The sequence below is a fragment of the Protopterus annectens genome, chromosome 15.part0, assembly GCF_019279795.1.
Source record: "Protopterus annectens isolate FY-2018-M chromosome 15.part0, PAN1.0, whole genome shotgun sequence".
Lineage (NCBI taxonomy): Eukaryota > Metazoa > Chordata > Ceratodontiformes > Protopteridae > Protopterus > Protopterus annectens.
Genome location: NC_056749.1, coordinates 482,639,645 through 482,660,918, shown reverse-complemented (window position 1 = coordinate 482,660,918; position 21,274 = coordinate 482,639,645). Strand labels below are relative to the sequence as shown.

Below are 21,274 nucleotides of genomic sequence, written 5' to 3'. Positions count from 1 at the left end.
ACCCTTGATTCTTCTCCAGGTAGTCATGATCACTCTGAACCTGATGGATGCATACCTACACATCCTTATAGTGAAAGAACACAGATGATAGCCATACTTCAAGGTGGTGGGATGCTCACTATCAGATGTTCTTCGTGTTTCACTGTTGCAGTCATCACACTTGGGTTATCTGCCTGCAGGTAGCCCTCAGTCGGCCCAAATACCAGAGACTTAGTATTTCTGTGTCGGTTGCTGTCACTCCAGGAGTGACATCAGGTCATCAGGGGTATAAAAACAGGCAGCCGACACCGTTACATCAGTCTTTCTTGTCAAGGAGCCCGAAGCAGTAGCAGTTCACATGTGCCGGTCAGCCGCTACCTGAGTTTTCTTTTACAAATTGAATCACCTTGAAGTCTTCTAAAGCTAAGTACCCCATTGGGGATCCTTTTTTCTTGCTCTAACCCATGTCAGAAAAAGTTAATAATTGTCTTGCCTGTGGAAAGCAAATACCACACCGAGATTTTCAGTTGTACTGCATCACCTGTCTAGGCCCAGGCCACGATGTACCTCGCTGTCAGTTTTGTGCCTTGTTCAGTGCCCAAACCATTCGTCGTCGGGCCCTTATTGTCGCTAAATTCTTTCGTTCTCAATATCTGTATTCCGAAATGACTTCAGTAAGCCGTCCGACTACCAATTTTCCAAAAAAAAACATAAGGATAAAAACAGAGACAGACCGCACAGGTTCAAAGCTGCTAACGACGCTTCCATTAAGTGAGTCGCCAGTTCGCCGGTACTCAGTGAGGCGCTTTCGCAACTCCTGATGCCCGCTTCACTGGATTCGCAGGCCTCTACTGAGACCCGTTCGGAGTCCGGTATGCCGCGAGACTCTTCTTCGACTATGGAACTGGCGGATGTCTCTACCTTGGATGGGTCCAGAGCCGTTGAGCAGGCACCGGCTTCTGAGGAAGTTCTTCACATTTCCTCAGTTTGACACAAACAGACTACTTCAGTTCTTTGTAAAACTACCAAGTTTCTATAGCCAAGAGTACGTGCTACGTCTAGAAAACTGACGACCAAAGTGCATGCAGCTCCCTTGCCACAAAATAAAATGCTTAGAGTGGCAGAAGACCTTATTATGCTGATTAGGGGAAGTCAGCCTTCCCCTGCTAAGAGAAAAAGAGGCCAGTCCCCAGCAGCTTCAACAGACCAAGAGTCTGACGACTCTGAGGTTTCTGATTATGAAGACATGCCCTTATCTGCTTATGAGGATTCTGATGCAGAGTAATCCATTCCCTCTGCCTCTCCTCCAAAGGATTTTTCTTTTGGTGAAACCTTACATACTTTAAGAGAGCATTTCCACTGGGAATGCCAAGATTATCCTCAGTCCAAAAAGAGACTCAAAGAATTTCTGGACTTGCCACAACACAGGTCTTTAGCAATACCACCAGTCTTGGAAGTTGTTGATGATGTCTTTATGGAATCCAGTCTTACTCCTGATACTTTTCCCCCCTGCCCCTAGGAAACCAGACAGGTACTTCAGAGTACCTGACTCTCACAAATTTCTTTTCAAAAATCCTACTGCTGACCCAGAGATCATTTCCCAGGGGCCTAAGGGTATCAAGGCAACTACAGCTAAGAATCCCCCCCTTCAGACAAGGATTCCAGAGCTTTGGATAGATGGGGTAAGAAAGTATATACCTCTGCAACTCTTGCCATTAGGGCTTTGAATTGTCATTTTCACATACTGAAGTACTAACAACATATTATGGAATTTGTTAAGCAAAAAATAGCTACCTTTACAGACTGTGCAGAAAATAAAGAATTGCAAGAGCTTATGCATTCTGCAAACCAAGTCAGCAAGCATACATTGCAGTGTGACTTTGACGCCCTAGAAGCATCTTGCAGGGCAGCCGTCACTGATTCTGTACTTAGAAGGCATGCTTGGCTTAAGGAGCAGACCTTGCCAGATCATGTCAAATCCAAGTTACTAGATGCTCCTTTGAACAAGGACAATCTGTTTGGCACCAAAGCAGAAGAGGTTCTTAAAAAGATGGAAGAAAAAGCTAAATCTATGCAGACAGTCAAAGAATTCCTGCAAGTACAGCCTCCTAGATTCAGTAGGCATTGTCCCTCGAAACATTGGTCCTTTCCAGCCAACTGAAGGCCATCTCAAACTAGACCCAGGGGAATCAGACCCCCCAGACTACAGTCTCAGGGTATGCAGAGATCTAAGCACTGGAGTGCCTCCACCTGTAAAGCAGGGAGTGCTAAACCATCCCCTTTCGGAAAGAATTCCCAATGACTGCTCAACACCACTCCCCCCCTCTGCCCAACTGTTTGTGCCCCTAGGGGGAAAAATTGCCCTTCATGCAAAAAACTGGATTCCCATCACCAAAGACAGATGGGTCCTCAACATTGTATCCCAGGGGTACAAATTTTACTTCCACTCACTGCCAACCCTAAAAGGGTTTCCAGACCTCCCTCTAAACCAGTGGGCAGAGGCTCAAAACCAAGTCCAATCCCTGCTCTCTATAAGGGCAATTCACCCTGTTCCTGTGGAACAGATAGGTCAAGGGTTCTATTCCAGACTTTTCTTGGTACCCAGGAAAGAGGGCAGTTGACACCCAATCTTGAATCTTTCCATTCTCAACACCTTCCTGGTGGTACCAAAATTCAAAATGCTCACCCTGCAGCAGCTTCTACCTATGCTCGCCAAGGATGCCTGGTTAGTCACCCTAGACTTAAAAGAAGCTTATCTGCACATCCCTATAAGGGAGTCATGCAGAAAATATCTACGATTCAGGGCAAGATCTATGCATTATCAGTTCTCTGCACTTCCCTTTGGCTTATCCACGGCTCCCAGAGTATTCACAAAATGCCTGGCCCCAGCCATTGCTTACTGCAGACAGAGAAATATTTAAATTTACCCATACCTGGATGACTGCCTGATTCAGACAGACAGTCAGGAAATGCTGTTGCAGCACCTGACATTTGTAAAAACCTTCTAACCTCCCTGGGGTACACCATCAATGAAAAGAAATCAAAACTAGCCTCCAGTCAAAAGATTGTATTCCTGCGAGCAAGCTTGGAAACAGCATCCCAGATGGCATTCCTCACTCCAGAAAAACAATCCTATCTGATAGGCTATTTTACTCAAATGGCCACCAGAATCCAGCTATCCGCAATGAAAATCCTGCAGGCCCTAGGGTTCATGGCCTCATGCATCCTACTAATTCCATATTCCTGACTGCATATGAGGAAATTTCAGTGGTACTTAAAAAGTCTTTGGTGCCAACATTCTCAGGAACTGGAAACTGTCATCCCATAATACCCTGTCTAAGGACAGAGTTCCTTTGGTGGGCAGCAGCATGCAACCTCAACAAGGGACTGTCCTTCACCCAACCCCACGCTGCCCAGATCCTAACCACAGACATATCAGACTATGCCTGGGGGGCACACATGTACGGTAAGTGCATTCAGGGCCACTGGAGCCCAAATCAAATACATATGCACATCAACCAGAAAGAGATGCTAGCTGTGCAGCATGCTGTCACAGCTTTCAGATCCCTTCTCTCTGCAGGACACCTGCTAATAAAAACAGACAACACCACAGTTATGTGGTACATCAACAAGCAGGGGGGAACCCACTCTTACCCACTCTGCAGGCTAGCCATGGCCCTGTGGAACATGGCCTTGGACATGCAGGTCCATCTGCAAGCTCAATTCCTGCCAGGCAGACAAAACTCACTGGCAGATGAATTAAGCAGAAATCTCCTAGACCCACATGAGTGACAACTAGAGCACAGAACCTTCAACCTTCTGATTCAGAAATGGGGGACGCCAGAGGTGGATCTCTTTGTCTTCCCCTACAATCACCAGCTCAGCAGATTCTGCACCAGGATACCTCACAGCAGGGCCTGGAAAGTGGATGCCCTATCCTTCCAGTGGGTAAATCTCTCAATCTATACCTTTCTCCCTGTGCCCCTCCTCTCAAGAGTATTGCTCATGATAAGACAGGACAGATCAAGGACAATTCTGATTGCCCCGGACTGGTCACGTCAACACTGGTACCCACTCCTGCAAAGCTTGTCACCTGTGCCACCCTGGCACCTACAGCAGCACCCAACCCTGCTCTCTCAGCAGGGAGGGACAGATCTTGCATCCACAACTACAAACCCTAAATCTTGCAGCCTGGCTTATTCCTTGAATTCTCCCCCAGTAACCAGCCTAAGCAAACAGGTGCTGGATGTCATCCTTGAGGCCAGAAGACCCAGTACAAGGAAATCCTATGCTGATAAGTGGAAAAGGTACTACTCCTGGATTCATTCTAAAGGAGAGGACACAACCCTGCCCTCCCAGCCTCTAATCCTGGATTACTTAGCAGATCTACTCCACAGAGGCCTGTCCTTCTACTCCATTAAGATCCATGCCTCTGCCATTTCGGCTCATTACAACACTGAGCCACCTCTCTTCTCTCACTCTCTTATCAAACAACTTAAGGCCACCAAGGAGAGCACCCACCCCTGCTTGGGACCTTAACTTTGTACTGGAAAGGTTCAAGCTGCCCCCTTTTGAGTCTGCAGCGTCAGCAGAGCTAAAATTCCTCTCTTGGAAAACAGCCTTGCTTCTGGCCATCACTTCAGCTAGAAGAGTGTCTGAGCCACAAGCACTTATGGCTGTGGAACCCCTCATTATTTTCCATGCGGACAGGGTTTCCCTCAGGACTAACCCTTCCTTTATGCCTAAAGTAGTGTCCAGTGTGGCTCTCAATCCATCCATCCACTTGCCTACCTTCTTCCCTAATCCTCAAAATAAAGGGGAAAGGATCCTGCACTCATTGGACATGCAGACAGCTCAGATTCTACCTTGATAGGACTAAGCCCTTTAGAAAGTCTGACCAATTACTAGTCAGCTTTGCAACAGGGGCATAGGTCAAGGCCATTTTTTATTTTTATTTTTTTATTTAACATTTGTTGACCGGGAATGTCCGACTAGGTTCCACAGAGCCTGTTTTCAGCGGAGGCCCGGGGAGAAAATGCTCCAGATACATGTCTTTGGAATGTGGGAGGAAACCGGAGTACCCGGAGGAAACCCACGCGAACACAGGGAGAACATGCAAACTCCACACAGAAGGCACCCCAGCCGAGAATCGAACCGGAGAACCTCTTGCTGTGAGGCGACAATGTTAACCACTGCACCACTGTGCCGCCCCATTTTAAAGCAAACAGTTTCCAAATGGCTAGCACATTGCATCCATTTCTGCTACAAGCACCATGGGAAACCAACCCCTCAGGGGGTCAGAACACATTCCACTAGGGCAACTTCTACCTCTACATCATTCCTCAGAGGAGTCCCTACCAGGGACATGCTGGAAGCTGCTACCTGGAGTTCTGTTCACACCTACACCAAGTATTACCACCTGCCTATCTTTTCCAAATCCAGGGCAGGTTTTGCAACAGCAGTCCTGCAAGGCATTCTAGACAGCCCTAACTCTCCGTGACTGCCTCTGCCCTTCTTCAGCTTTGGGAATTTACCCAAATGTGATGACTGCAACAGTGAAACACGAAGAACATAGTACAGTTGTGTACACTTACCATAAATGTAGATGCTTGTGTGTATTCACAGTTGCAGTCCTAGTGTCCCTCCCTTCAGCTTCCTGTTTTTTCTCTATCTATCTCTCTCTCTGTCTAAACTCTCTGTGCCGTTTACTACCCTCCCCCCTTTTCAGGGGTATTGGTATTTACTTTTTACTGGTGGTGTTTTCCCCCACCATAACTTAGCTCCTGTTGGGGGGCTCCTGACATTTGGGGCAAGATATACCCCTGATGACCTGATGTCACTCCTGGAGCAACAGCAACCAATGCAGAAATACTAAGTCTCTGGTATTCGGGCCGACTGAGGGCTACCTGCAGGCAGATAACCCAAGTGTGATGACTGCAACAGTGAATACACTCGAACATCTACATTTATGGTAAGTGTACACAACTGTACTTTTTGTGTCATGCCGTTTGTTTTGTCTGTTGCTTCCAGAGTTTTTACCAAACATCTGGCTCCATTAATAGTGTTTTGCAGACAAAGGGGGTCTGCATTTAACCTTATCTGGATGATTGCCTCATTCAGGCAAATGCTATAGAGGAACTAGGTACATCTCTCCATCTGTCCATGGATAGATCCTCAGGAATGGATACTAAAAAGAGCAGTATTCCATAGAATCACACACGTGAGTAGGACAGGCTATATATGAGAAAAATCCAGTGGTACTTAAAAAAATATGTAGCACCTGTATCAACAGTCATTGTAGTTCCAGGTCCCCCTTCTTATTCTCTGTATCAAAAAGGAGCTCCTGTGGTGGACAGAAGCCTACCATCTGAACACAGAATTCCCTTTCATAGTTTTAGACAGGGTCCCAGCTGTTCACTGCCAATGCCTAAGATCATGCCTGGGGTGCTCATTCAGAGGAAATGAAGGTGCAAGACAGATGCGGCAATACATTCATGAAGAAACAAGTCAGACTGAAAGAAATAATAGTGAAGAAAGCTTTTCTGGCCCTAACAGATACATGAATACCAAGCACTCTGCTGATGAGAACAGACAATACAACAGTGATGTTGTATATCAACAAACAGAGAGGTGCTCATTCCTACCCCCTACACCACATGGCCATGCAGCTTTGGGAGACTGCACAGGGAATAGACTGTACCTTCTAGCACATTACCTGCCCTGGACAGAAAACGACATGGCAGACATTCTCAGTTTTGTGGTAGATCCTCATAAGTGGATACTAAAAAGAGCAGTATTCCACAGGCTCACACACAAGTAGATTATGATGGAGGTAGACCTTTGTGCCTTAAAAGAAAACAGGCAAATCAGAAAGTTTTCTTCAAGAGTCCCAACAAATTGAGCCTTGAGAACATATAGGGTTCATAGGTAAGTACTATGCTATCAGTCTAAAAACAGATCGAAGCATAACCAGTAACCAGAGATCAGACTCAAACCATGTTCCTTGTATGTGTGAGGTAAAGACCTTAACTATTAAGCCAACTTCATACCATTGAATTATTCTTCCCTTGGACAAGACTGTTTTTGTATGCCTTCCCTTCTCTACCCCTTATCCCCAGGATACTTTAGAAGATCAAGGAGGATGAACCAAAAGTGATCCATATAATACCCTTTTTGCCCAGACAGCAGTGTTTCTCCATGTTCCACAGCATGGCCAGGGAGAGACTTTGGGTGCTGCCACTAAAAATTGATCTCCTAACCCAGAACAGGGGAGCCACTATACACCCCCTTGATGACTCTAAAACGTGCAAGGTGGGTGATATGATTCATACTTTCCAGAAAACTTTTTGCAAAGGACAATTTACAAATCCTCAAACAAGTGAGAATAACTAGCACCAGGAAAGCTTATATCTCCATATGGGTAAGGTTCTCTCACTGGTGTATTGCAAAGGGACAGCAACTTCTACAATCCAGATTGTCCCTAACCCTTTCCTTATTTACTGACTTTTACTAAGACCTATATTTTGCTTTCATCACAATACATAGCTTGCCATTTCAACTTTCTGCCTGTGCACCCACCATTGTTGTCACACCTTACCATGAAATAATTCCTCAAGGGTATCATTGATCTAAGGCCTCCAAGAAGGACCAGTGCTCCTGCTTGGGATCTCACCATTGTTTTGGAAGAACTCACTCTGCTGCCTTTTAATCTTGCTGCTTCTGCTGACCTCAAATTCATCTCCTGGAAAATGGCACTGCTGGTAGTATTAAACTCACCCAGGAGAATTTCAGAATTACAAGCTCTCATGTGCAAAAAACCCTTTCTGATTTTCTGTAAGGACAGAATTTCCTTATGCACAAATACTTCCTTTATGCCAAAAGTCATATCTGAGGTCTTCATGAATCAAGCTATTCATTTACCTGTCTTCTTTTCTAACTGTCAGAGTGAAGGATAAAGAGTCCCACATTCCCTGAACATATACAGACAACTTTGCTTTTATTTGCACAAAACTAAGAACCTTAGAAAATCTGACCTGCTTTTTGTGGCATTTGCAAATAATAAATAGGGGAACCCTGACAACAAACAGAATATTTTTAAGCGGATTGCTAACTGTATCACCTTTTGTTATACATATCATGACAAGCAGGCAATTATCAGGAGTAGGACATATTCCACCAGGACTACATCTACAGCTGTTGCCTTTTTAAAGGGAGTTCCTACTCACAGCATCCCTGAGGCAACCACATCTTCCTTAGGGTACACCTTTTCCAGGCAGTGCAGTCTGGCTGCAGCATCTAGGACTAGGGCAAGATTTGCCTCTGGAGTTCTGCAGGAGGTCATCTCCCCACCCCATTTTATGTCCCTCCACCCCTTTCTGTATAGTTTTGGGAATCTTCTCAAAGCTTATTACTGTGTCATTGAAATGTGATGAATATAGTACATTTGTGTATCTACTTACCATAAATGTAGATGTTCAGGTGTCTTCAATGTTGCAGTACATATTCCCTCCTTCCAGCATCAATCTTCTTAACTAACCTTGTTGGGGGGTGGGTACCCTGATTTTCCCAACTGTTGGGACATTTCCCCAACTTGGTTAGGTCCCTCTACTATTGTCTTACTTTTTTTACTATGGGAGCAGTGCTGGCAGGGTTGTGCTTCTGGCCAGAAGCAAGGCTAGTGTGATTTCAGTCAGGGACAAGAAAGATCTGATGAAACTGTGCTGGTTGATTACTCCTTATACCCTGATCTGCTGATGCTGGAGAAGAGGCAGTCCACCAAGCCTGGTGGAAGGTATATATCTGTAATATTCAGGACAGCCATGGGCTTCCAAGGCTGGAAATCCCTAAAATTATTATAATAAAGACAGTTGAACATCTACATTTACGGTAAGCAGATACACAACTTTCTGGTGTATAATTCACACCTCAGTAGTTGATTGATTGACTTATTTTGACCTTGAGCTCCCCTTGCTGGCATAATCACAGCTCTTATTAAGTGCAAGAGGAGCCAAGATATTTATTATTATGTCTGCTCCCTTTACTTTAGCAGTCAGCAGGTGCACAAAAGCTTTCATCATCAGGTCACATTGCAGGTGTGCAAACCTCTACTTGTTCAGCTAGAGTCCAGCATATTATGTTTATCCATCTCTTCTTGTTAAAGGAAAACTCCACCTTTTACAGTTTAACTCAACTCTTAAGTTGCTTTTCTCCCTATAGTGTGGTTCCAGTATTGTGTAGGTTCCAGAAACATGATTACAATTTATAAAACGTTCATTTCCCTGACTTGGAATCAAAGGAGAGGAAAGACCACCAACTTATTTTTTTTTAAGCTTAACTTCTCACATAATCTGTAGAGTATTTTTTTTCTAGGCCTAACATACCACAGACACAGAGAAATCTGTAGTTGGGTACTGCTGACAATCTTTTACGAGTAATTAGTCTTGCTTATGTCAGGATCTCAGCAGCTGCTGTAAAAAAGATAGAGTGACGTGAAACTGTTTTCCACTGTCTTTATTGCAGAGAGGAAGAGAACTTAAACTGATTCACAGCTGCTTCCAGTGTAGCAGTGGCTTTTATAGCAAAACAGACCAATTAGGTTGTTTATACTTTTTTGTTGTTGCTTCTTTCGGCTTTTCCCGATTAGGGGTCGCCACAGCGGAACTCCGGTCCGCTAATGATTGGCAGTAGATTTTTACGTGCCGACTTGCCGGGCCTGACGCACAACCTTCAACGAAGGGACGCCCATTCACACATGTCACCACACAGAAGACGCTCTAACTGAGAATCGAACGGGACAACGTCGTACTGTAAGGCAACAACGCTACCGCAGCACCACCACCGCAGTCTAATTAGGTTGTTTATACTACTTTACATTTTTAAGATTGCTTAAATGTATTATCAAAAATGTCTGTGACATTTAGATAAAAGTCAAAAAAAAATTTTCTTGTAATTCTTGCAAAGTATGAACACATTTTTCAGGACTTCTCTGCAGGAAGTCAGACAGGTGACAACCCTATCAACTAGGTGCACTGATACTGTTTATAAGGTCTTTTATGTTTTCTTGTGACCTCCCTCTAGAGGATGATGCATATCTAGTGCACAGATCCTTGGGAAGATACATCTTCCCCGACTTTGAGTAAGTCCTAAAACAAATGGAGTGCATGAGCATTTTTTAGTCAACAAAGGAAATGTAACAATTGATGGCAGCCATGATATACAGCTGAATTTATTTAACGTATAGCAGAATTTATTTAACTTATTTGTGCCGTGTGCCCTTTTGCTAAAACATTAGGAAAGAGAAATCTGAAGTACTTTATCTGTCTCTATAAATAAATGTATGAATGCATGATTGAAAATAAAAATCTTTCCACAGCTGGCACTGGGAAACAGAATTACTTTCAAATCTTTTCCTTTCAAGTAGCAGCTGTCATTTATACATGAAACTGCAAGGATCCCTCAGAGCAGTAACAGTTTTGACACCTGAGGGAAAAGTGGAGGTGGGGGTGGGGGATGACTGTCATTTCATCTTGACTAGAAAAATTCATTGAATAAAAGGCTGCACTTTAGATACTTTTTTGGTTACAGCTGTATAACCGCTTAGTATGCTGTAAAACAAGCCCTGAGACACACATACAAATGAGAGTCATTTAAGAAATTAAAGAATCAGTCCTATTACAGAAGGTATATAAGATGACAGTGACTGACACTAATCCCATTATGTATCAGAGACTTGGGAATACACCACTACTTCCTTATGTCTAGCATTACTCATATAAAGCAGACTTGAAATGGAAAGTGAAAGGCTTGAAGAAAAACAAGATCACGTTGGTCTGTCAAGCCCCATTGGCAGCCATTTTGCAGAAAACATATTAAAATTCTATAAGAAGCAGTCAGACTAATTCTGAGGTGTTAAAATAGCTTGTAAAACAAAGACAGTGGGGAAAATATATATTTTTTGTTCTAAGCTGTTTTCTTATAATACTATTTCTCAGCCATCCACTTTGTAGTTAGACACTTATTTATTTATTTTTTTATTTATTTTTACATTTGTTAACTGGGTTAGTCTGTCTGGGTTCTTAGAAGCCCTTTTTCAGCAGAGACCCAAGGAGAAAAGCTCCCAAAAAAGTTTAAGTAAACAAACAGTAAGAACAAAGATAAACACAGATCACATTTTAAGTATACATACTTCTGAAGTAATTACATAACATGCAATAGAGAAATATATAGAATGGATAGAAATACAATACAATACATATATGGAAATTTTCACGTAGTATGGCAAGAAACTAAGCAGAAATATGGTAAGACTAAGGTCAATACATTGCTGAACCAATGTACTAGGCATGAAGTAAGTAAATATACAGATAAAGTTGTGTGAACTTTGGAAGTTAATAAATAAATTAGAGAACAGTAATAAGGGATTATGGGAATTGAGTGTAACATGAGCTAACTAGTATGGAATATGACAGAAGAAAATGTGTAGGTAGTAGTAAGAGAGAGAGCTAGAAGTGACAGTTAAGTTATACCACAGTCCTTCACCCTATTCCTCAAGGGATCATATGATAGATGAACAGGCATCAGATCTTAGCCCTTTTTTTCCTTCCAGCTAGCTAGCTGCCTTAATGCAATGCCCTGCTGTTCAGACATGGGTTGAATTGAAGCCTTTATTCTTCTTTGACATTGAGCTGACTTTCTTGTTTCTGCTCCAGTTTTTAACTAAGATAGAGCATTTAATTTTACGTGCAGAAAACGTTTAGTGTTTATATTTGAAAGATGACTCCAATACTTTCTGTCATATTTATACATTTTTTCATTAGGGTTTCACAAACTGGAATAAACGTGACTTCAATCAGTTTATAAAAGCTAATGAAAAATATGGACGGGATGATATAGAGTGCATTGCTAGAGATGTAGAAGGCAAAACACCAGAGGAGGTCATTGAATACTCAGGTTTGTATCTGATTTTTGACTATTTTTTTCGTGGATTACTGTTGAGTCTAAAATGAAATATTAGCTAATCTTCTATGCTTTTAACATGCTGTTAATTTCATTTAAACTATTACCACAAAAATGGTGATACTTTTTAAATGGTCAGAAAAGAATATGAATCCCTGTGGTACAAGACAGTTATTAAAATTATATTTAATTTGTACTGTTATTAAATAGGATTATATTTAGATGTTTAGCTGTTAGTATTCTTAGCCTCAGTTATCAGGTGGAGATATATAGCTACAGTATAACTAAGTAAAACTCTGACCTTTAATATTACTATGTCAAACTAGTATTCATACCAGTAATAGTACAGATCATGGAAGCCCCTTTCGCCATCAGACCATTACACATAATTTCTTAAAGAAACTGGGGATGTGCAGCCTTAGAGGATGCTATATTAAGTAAGAAGGATACATGGAAAAGGCTTGGAGGCATGTTCCATTTTAGTTTGCGAAATTCATCAGAATGGTCCATTCAACAAAATGAGCTTCAGCAGAATATACAGTATCCATTCAAATCCACCCCAGTGCCATTCAGGATCCCTAAGCAATTTTAAAGTTCTGAAAAACAGGAGAGTGATCCATTAATAAAAAAGACTTCAACAAAATGTACTGTGCTGCTATTCTTCCTTTAAAACAAATTCTTCCTTTAAAACAAAAACAAAAGCATGTCTCGAAAGCAACTGGCTCTGCCCCTGTAGTTCTCCAGGATAACTCCTCTCTCCCATTTTATTTCAAAACGCCTTTATACAGAGCATTACTACTTTCTCCATATGAATTGAAACTCTAGTTACAAGCCCTGATAGATTTTATTTCAGACAAGAAGGGATTCAAGCATCTATGTATTTATTCAATGACATATTGGTCTTTATACAATTTTGCTTTGTTTTCATCAATTTTTCCTAACATTTATTTTTCTCCTTTTTCTTGATCTCTGTTAACATTTTAGATATCAGTGTACTTGAACTTGATATGCTCTATGTTGTGCCATCACTATTATGTTTCTTTGTTTCCTTAGATATTATACTACTGCTATTTTTAACTTCTAGTCCTACTACTTTGTATTTTATTGTTATAATGTATATTATGTATCATTTCTGTGCACTACCGTGTGGAGATTTTCTCCCCGGGTCTCTGCTGAAAATGGGCTCCTGGCCCAGTCGCTAATAAATGTAAATAAATAAATAATAAAAATAAATTTTACTTGGCTTTAATGGGAAATGTTATGAAAAGTAGAAAGCGTTTGATCTAAATTCATTTTGTTAAGCACAGATATGCTAGGCACTACCTGTTATGTACAAGGGTGATTTAAGAGTTTGAAAGCTTTTTTCTGATTGAGTTACTTATAGTGACGTTATGTGGGATGGGAGGTTAGCATAATGGTTACCATACTGACACAAGGTGCAGGGTTTGATTCTCGCATGGGGTAATTGGCTAGGCTTAAAATGTCCCGTAAGGGCTGTTAGCCTACTACTAATCTATGAACCTAGGAATCTGTAAGCACAGCTCCAACCCAGAGATAATGTTACAGCTCTTTAATAGCTAATTACCTTATTTGCTGTGCCTTACTACCAGCTAGTCAGGTGGTTTACTTTGATTGATTAAATATGTTGTTAAGGTTCAAGTGTAGGTAATCAATCAAAATATGTATTTCATTTTATTTTGAATATTACTGTCATAAGTTTGCCTTCTTGGATTACTTCTTTTTGATAATCTTATTAAAACTATAGGTAATTACTGCGGAAGCATTTGTATTTGTCTTTTTAAATATTTTTCTATTAATGTAATCATCCTTTTGTCTGAATTCAGTGTAGCAGGCCTCTTGTAGATTTCTGCCTGTTTATTGAGACCTGTCTTTTTAACTGTATGTAATTGTAGTGATCAGTAAAGGATCGCCTACTATGTTGTCAGTACACAGTAAGTATATAGAATGTACAGAAAGTGTCTGGATCAGTGTTCTCCTACAAATTTTGTCATTCCAAGACTGGTATAATTCCTTCTGTAGTTCTGCTCACCTTTACTGGCAGAAGTGGATTGGTCTGCATCCATTGTTCATGGGACTTACTTTCTATTGGTATCAGTCGACACCTTCTGAAGAAGGATCTTTTTTAAAATGTTCATTGTTTTAGATACAGCCATCTTGTGCTAGACATTATAAAGCCCTTGATCACAGCTCCCAGAACTGCTAGATATGTATATATATATATATATATATATATATATATATATATATATATATATATATATATATATATATATATATACAGTGGATATAAAAAGTGTACACACCCCTGTTAAAATGCCAGGTTTTTATGATATAAAAAAATGAGACCACAGTAAATCATTTCAAAACTTTTCCCACCTTTAATGTGACCTATAACCTGTACAATTCAAGTGAAAAACAAACAAATCTTTTAGGGGGAAAAATATAAAAAATAAAAAATGTAAAATACGCTGGTTGCATAAGTGTGCACACCCTTAAACTAATACCTTGTTAAAGCACCTTTTCATTTAATTACACCATTCAGTCTTCTTGGGTCCACACCTGCCATTAATTAAAGAGACTCTGATTAACCCCAAATAAAGTTCAGCTGTCCTAGTAGGATTTTCCTGACATTTACTCAGTTGCCTGCTACAGCAAAAGCTGTGGTTCGCAGAGAGCTTACAAAGCCTCAAAGGGATCCCATTGTTGAAAGGTATCAGTCAGGAGAAGGGTACAAAAAAATTTCCACAGGATATACCATGGAACACATTGAAGACAGTCATCAAAAAGTGGAGAAAATATGGGATAACAGTGACGTTGCAAAGAACTGGACATCCCTCCAAAACTGATGAAAAGACAAGACAAAAACTGGTCAGGGAGGCTGCCAAGAGACCTACAGCAACACTGAAGGAGCTGCAGGAATTCCGGGCAAGTACTGGTTGTGTAGTACATATGACAACAATCTGCTGTATTCTCCATATGTCTGGACTATGGGGTAGGGTTGCAAGACAGAAGCCTTTTCATACATAGAAAAAACATCCAGGCCCGGCTAAAATTTGCAAAACAATATATCAGGTCTCACAAAAGCATGTGAGAAAATGTGTTATGGTCTGACGAGACCAAGGTTGAACTTTTTGGCCACAATTCCAAACTGTACGTTTGGACCAAAAACAATACTTCGCATCACCCAAAGAACACTATCCCCATGGTGAAGCATGGTGGTGGCAGTATCATGCTTTGGGGTTACTTTTCCTCAGCTGGAACTGGGGCTTTATTCAAGGTGGAGGGAATTATGAACAGTTCCAAATACCAGTCACTTTTGGCCCAAAACCTTCAGGTGTCTGCTAGAAAAATGAAGAGGAATTTCACCTTTCAGCACGACAGTGACCCCAAGCATGCATGCAAATCAACAAAAGAATGGCTTCACCAGAAGAAAATTAAAGTTTTGGAATGGCTCAGCCAGAGCCCACCCCTAAATCAAATAGAAAAATCTGTGGATGAATTGAAGAGGGCTGTGCACAAGAGATGCCCTCGCAATCTGACAGATATGGATCACTTTTGCAAGGAAGACTGGGCAAATATTTCTAAGTCAAGATGTGCCATGCTGATAAACTCCTACCCAAGAAGACTGAATGTTGTAATTAATTCAAAACTTGCTTCAACAAATTATTAGTTTAAGGGTGTGCACACTTATGCAACCAGCTTATTGTACATTTTTTATTTTTTATATTTTTCCCCTAAAAGATTTATGTGTTTTTTTTTTGTTGTTGAATTGTACAGGTTATAGGTCACATTAAAGGTGGGAAAAGTTTTGAAATCATTTATTGTGGTCTCATTTTTTTTATATCACAAAAAGCTGGCATTTTAACAGGGGTGTATACACTTTTTATATCCACTGTATATGTATATATATATATATATATATATATAAGTCCAGGAGGATGAGGTGCCCAAAACAAAACCAATAAACAGAAAAAAAGCACCAGCAAACCATAGCCACCTTAAACATTTAATGTGTTCCACAGCAAGCAAAGCACAACACAGCACACAATGATAATGCTGAAACTACTACCAGTTCATTTTCGTCTCCAACTTCATCAGAAAAATGCTGACAGTCCAAACCCTCCCCATTTATACCTTTGCACACTGCCAAAATGTAAAATCATGTGACATTGAATTCAATTTAACCCTTTCCTAAACATTAAACAGGCATAATAAATACAAGCATAATAAATACAACTTTTCCCTGTTTAAAATACTTTTAAATATCTAAAAACACACTTTCAAAACCTGTAGTAAATAAACAGATGGATATAAAAAAATTAATGCATGTTAAAAATAAATGAATGTAAAAAAATCAAGTAAAATCAATCTTGTTGAACAGTATTTCAAACCACACGTGTGTGAAATTCATAACTTCGCTGCTCTTAATTTTAAAACTGGGGCTAAGGAGACCATGTCATTCAAACCCGGCCACCTATTGGCTTCTTATACCAGTTGCCAGTAAACCTCTCTATATTCCACCATGGTCTCCCAAGAACCACCCCTACCATCCATTACCACTTCATCTAATACAAAAAAGTATAAGAAGCACCTTCACAGCTCAAAGTGTGTTTATGTAGTGCGTTTCTGTTGTTACCCCTCGTAATGTCGTAAAGGTGCTCATATATTCTTTTCTTTAAACACCTTTCCATCTGACCTATGTAAAACGCTTTACATTTCTTACAGGTTGCAATGTAAACAAGTCCCTTACTTTCACAATTAAAATAGGATTTAGAGGTAATGTGTCTAATTCCTGTTACTGACAGTAATTTCAGAAGTATCAGCTATAAAAGGGCATTGTTGGCATGCTCCACACTTGAAGGTACCCACTTTTCTAATTAAGTTTCCCCCAAGTTTGTTTTCCATAAGGTCCTTAATACATCTACCTTTTCTGAAGATGAATTTTAGTGGAACATCAAATTTTAAATTCAAGTCAGAGAGTTTGGAAAATGTGTTCCATTCCCTCTGGACAATGTCTCTAATGACCTGCGCATCACCACTAAAATCCACAATAAAGACATTCTCATAGGAGTCACTGTCCCCATTGCTCATTACCCTTTCTTTTATACCTGTATCACCTGAATGTAAAATTGGTGTAAATCTGTCCTTCCTATGCTGCAATACTTCTTCCTGGATTTTCTTAATCAAGGTCTCTGGGTATCCTCTTTCTAAAAACATACATTTTAGTAGGTCACACTCATCCAAAAAAATCATTGTCATTAGAGGTCATTCGACTACCATGTACATATTGACCCTCCACTATTCCTTTCTTTTGGAAGTATGGGTGGGCACTAGAAAAGTGCAAAAATTAATTAGAATATGTCTCCTTCCTGTGTACTTTTGATTCAAACCCATTACTACTCTTCCTAATATGAACGTCCAAAAAGTCAATACTGTCATAACCTATCTTATATGTGAATCTAAAAAAATCAGTACTGTTGGAAATGTGTTCAAAGAAGTCCATAAATTTCTCCTCACTATCTGTCCAAAATATACAGATATCGTCAAGGAAACGTTTGTATAGTGCCCAACAATCCTTAAATACTGAATTAATCACATACTTTTGCTCCCACCAAGCCATCACTAGGTTTTCATAAGTGGGGGCACACATGGCCCCCATGGCAACTCCCTTTAACTGTCGAAAAAATTCCCCTTCAAAATAGAGACAATTGTTGTTTAATACCAATTTCATTAAGACAGTAAAAACATACATCTCTTTTTCAGGAAAATGTATGTCCGTACCTTAGAATCTCTTCAAAAAACTCTAAGCCAGCTCTATGGGGAATAGAAGTGAAAAGGTCCACCACATCAATAGTAATAAAAATGACTTCTTTGGTAATCTGTTTGTTCTTTACACTTTTTAAAAATCCCATGAGTCCTTCAGCACATTACATGCACCCACAGATAGGTTCTTTAAGCTGTGATCTAAATATTTAGCATTGGGTGCAGTGACAAACTGACTAGCAGCTCCAGTGGGCCTCAAGGGGGGAGCTTGTACATCTTTGTGGACCTTCAGAATCCCAAAGATAGACGGTACTCTTGGTTCCTTATTGTGTAAGAATCTGAAAGTCTCCATATCTATACAACCCTCCAATACCAAATCATTGAGTGCAGTGTAAACCTTTTTGTATGCAATATGCACCTCATTAATAGAGACCTTACATAATTCTTGTTGTCTAACAAAATATCCATCATCTTACTGTCGTACGTAATAACATCCATGAGCAACATGCCCCCACCCTTGTCCGGCTTCCTCACCCTCACATACTTGTTCTTCCTAATGGAATCTAAAAGTGTTTTTTCTTCAGATGTCAGGCTAAAATTAACCTTATTAACAGAAAGTTTTTCTCTAAGTTCCATTTCCAAAACATTCTCTAAATGTATATATATATATATATATATATATATGTGTGTGTGTGTGTGTGTGTGTGTGTGTGTATGAATAAATATGAATGCTCATTTTTGTGCAAATTATATTTACATGTATAAATGTGAAATACAAAATATATGTAAATGTCTTGTCACAGCAAGAGTATTGTTAACTGCTGTCCTGTCTAACATTCAAATTACTTCACAACAAATACTACCCCACTCTTTAGGAATCAAAAACTCTCTGTTCAACCTCAGGGCCACAGATAATAATACAATAATAGTAGGTAGACCACAATTTTTTACACCAGTTAAAGAAAAAAAAATACAGTTCTTTAAAATGGTAGCAGCAAATTGAAACCTTCTTCCCAAGCACATTAAAAAAAATGTTTCCTTTAGAAGGAAATTGAGGTGCCACCTTAAGGAAATGTACAGTTGCAACTGCTTTAGGGATGCTGGCTAGTTTACACACCTGGCCCAACAGAGATTACAAATCAAGAGTAGCACAATTAGTCACTTTAACTACATGGTAGAGCTTAGGGAATATTTCAAAATAAGGAAGACTTATTTAAATAGGTTCTGTAATCTAGTTAGTCCTGACAAAGTCTGGGCCATTACATATTTGATTCCTAAGTAGTCTGCATCTCCATAATTAAAGGTGAATCTCATATCATTGCACATAAGCACAAATAAGACTATTGTCAACAGAAGAACAAAGTACCACCTCTGCTTGTGTATTAGATGGATGGAGTCCTGACTGTGACCTAGATGACCTCAATTTGATTAGCATCTGGCACGCTAAATGAGTTGGGAGGGGATATGGAGCAGCTTTTATTGGCTCACCCACTCTTGGGGTTTCTTCCTATAATCTGGCACACCCCCATATGGGAGGATGCCATATTCATGCAGAGGATTGTCATTAAAAAAGTCATTTTGGGGTTGGGGCTGGAATTAACTGATGCTGTGTGTGGTAATTTGTACAAGGTTAATAGTTCAACCATTTAGCACATTAAAAAAAATCCTCAGTCATCAGAAGAGCTTATATTGCACTGATTACACTCCTCTCTGTTGCTACTTCCCAACCAACATTGGAGCAGTCCCATCCTTTGCAGTAATACCAGGAGCAGTTACAATAAAAGGAGCAATGGTAGTAGACCTAGAGCAGCTGATGGTCATCTGGGGGGTATGCAAAGTGGGGGAAACAAAAAAAGTTAAGTAAATAAATAAACAAGTTCATGCCTCTCAAAACAAGGAAACTGCTATCCATGCCAAAACCCTGTCAGCAGTATGTCATATGCTTTATCTTCCATATGTGTCTCTTCCAAAGGTACTGTCCAGGATTTCATCTTTCTTAAGTAAGTAAAGCTTCTATTTGTCTTAAATGGGCTTGTTAAACTATTCACAGTTCAAGTTACTAAACTCAGTCTCCATCCCCCAGGTTTTGTATTCTATAACCCATCCTTCAGAGCAAATTAACATATTTTGATATCGATTATACACCCTTTTGCACCTTCTAAAAGGCACTGTTCATTTCTTTGTCACACAGTGATCAGTTATATTTAGTACGGTTGGCTCCACTTAGATGCATATCGAATAAAAGCATATTCTGCTTAAATGCATAGAGTCCATTCAGTCCCATTTTTAGTCAGTGGAAATGTATTGGAGTGTATTCCACATTAACACATGTTTGTTAATTGCATATTTTGTTTAAATGCATAGCCATGTCAAATCCTATGTAGATTACTGCCATGTTATTTTACTTTGCATAACTGCATAGCCAGTACAGCTGCGCGATGTGACCACCAAGTGTATTTACGTGTACATAGTGTAGTCATTATGTGAGCAAGAAGTCTATCAGTTATCTAAGGGATATTACAAGAATGTCGAAGAAAGTTCTTAAAAAGACTATTACTTTAGCTGAGCGGGTCAACGTTATTAAAAGACATGATAATCAAGAAAGATAAATTTCTGTTGCATTGTTGTTAGGCGTGCACCAAAGTGTAATTTCAAGAATTCTGAAAAACAGAGAAGAAATTATTAGAGTGGCAAACAAATGCCAACCCTAATCACAAGCACAAGAGTGTCGGGAAAGCTGAAGATGTCGAGGATGCCCTGTTTGTGCTGGTTTGCACAAGCCAGAAGTAGAAAAATTCCCATTAGTAATCCATTGTTAATGGAAAAGGCCGACCAACTAGCCAAAACCATAGAAGTTGAGGGTTTCAAACCTACATTGGTTAGAGAGATGGAAGGGATGCCACAACATTGTGCTCAAAAAATAGCATGGTGAAAAACCTAGCACAGATTATTTTGGAGCTGAGCGATGGGTGGTGGATGTTTGTTCAGACATCATGAAAAATTACAATCTACGCAACATTTTCATTACTGTCAAAATGGGGTTATATTGGAGAACTATACCAGATGGAACATTAACATTTAAAAGTGTCAAGGCTTCAGGTTCAAAGGCTGTGAAAGATCAAATGACCTTCCTATTAGCTTGGAATATGGGTGCAGTGAGAAGTTTGATCCTCTTGTGATTGAAAAAAGCAAAAACCCAACGTGTTTCAAGAACATAAAGAAGCTACCTGTCACTTACAAAGCAAACACAAATTCTTGGATGACTGCTGAAATTTGGAAAGAATGGCTTCTGAAAATTGGCAGCTCAGTGAGAGCTAAAAGAAGGAAAATCTTGTTGCTGTGTGACAACTGTGTTGCGCATAGCTGGAAGGGGAAGATGGGAGTGAGCAACGATTGCTAGCTTGCTCATCCTGGGGGAAGGGAAGCAGCTCTGTCTCACTACTTGAATGACATCTACAGGGAGTACTGGGTGTTGCAATCATAGAGTGTGGGCCTGTAGAATAAGTGTTATTGTGGTGTACCTGCAAAGAAGTCTGGAGATTAAAGTGTGCAGGGT

The 21,274-nt window shown here is 40.2% G+C and overlaps 1 protein-coding gene across 1 annotated transcript in view; it reads left to right on the top strand.

Annotated features, from left to right (window-relative positions):
* LOC122789775 (probable global transcription activator SNF2L1) overlaps window positions 1-21,274 on the top strand; it is a 2,109,210-nt gene that overhangs the window by 1,841,861 nt on the left and 246,075 nt on the right. Inside the window, exon 21 of the mRNA XM_044057215.1 lies at window positions 11,796-11,928. Within this exon, the coding sequence (XP_043913150.1) occupies window positions 11,796-11,928 (133 nt within the window). The remainder of the gene's footprint in view (window positions 1-11,795; window positions 11,929-21,274) is intronic.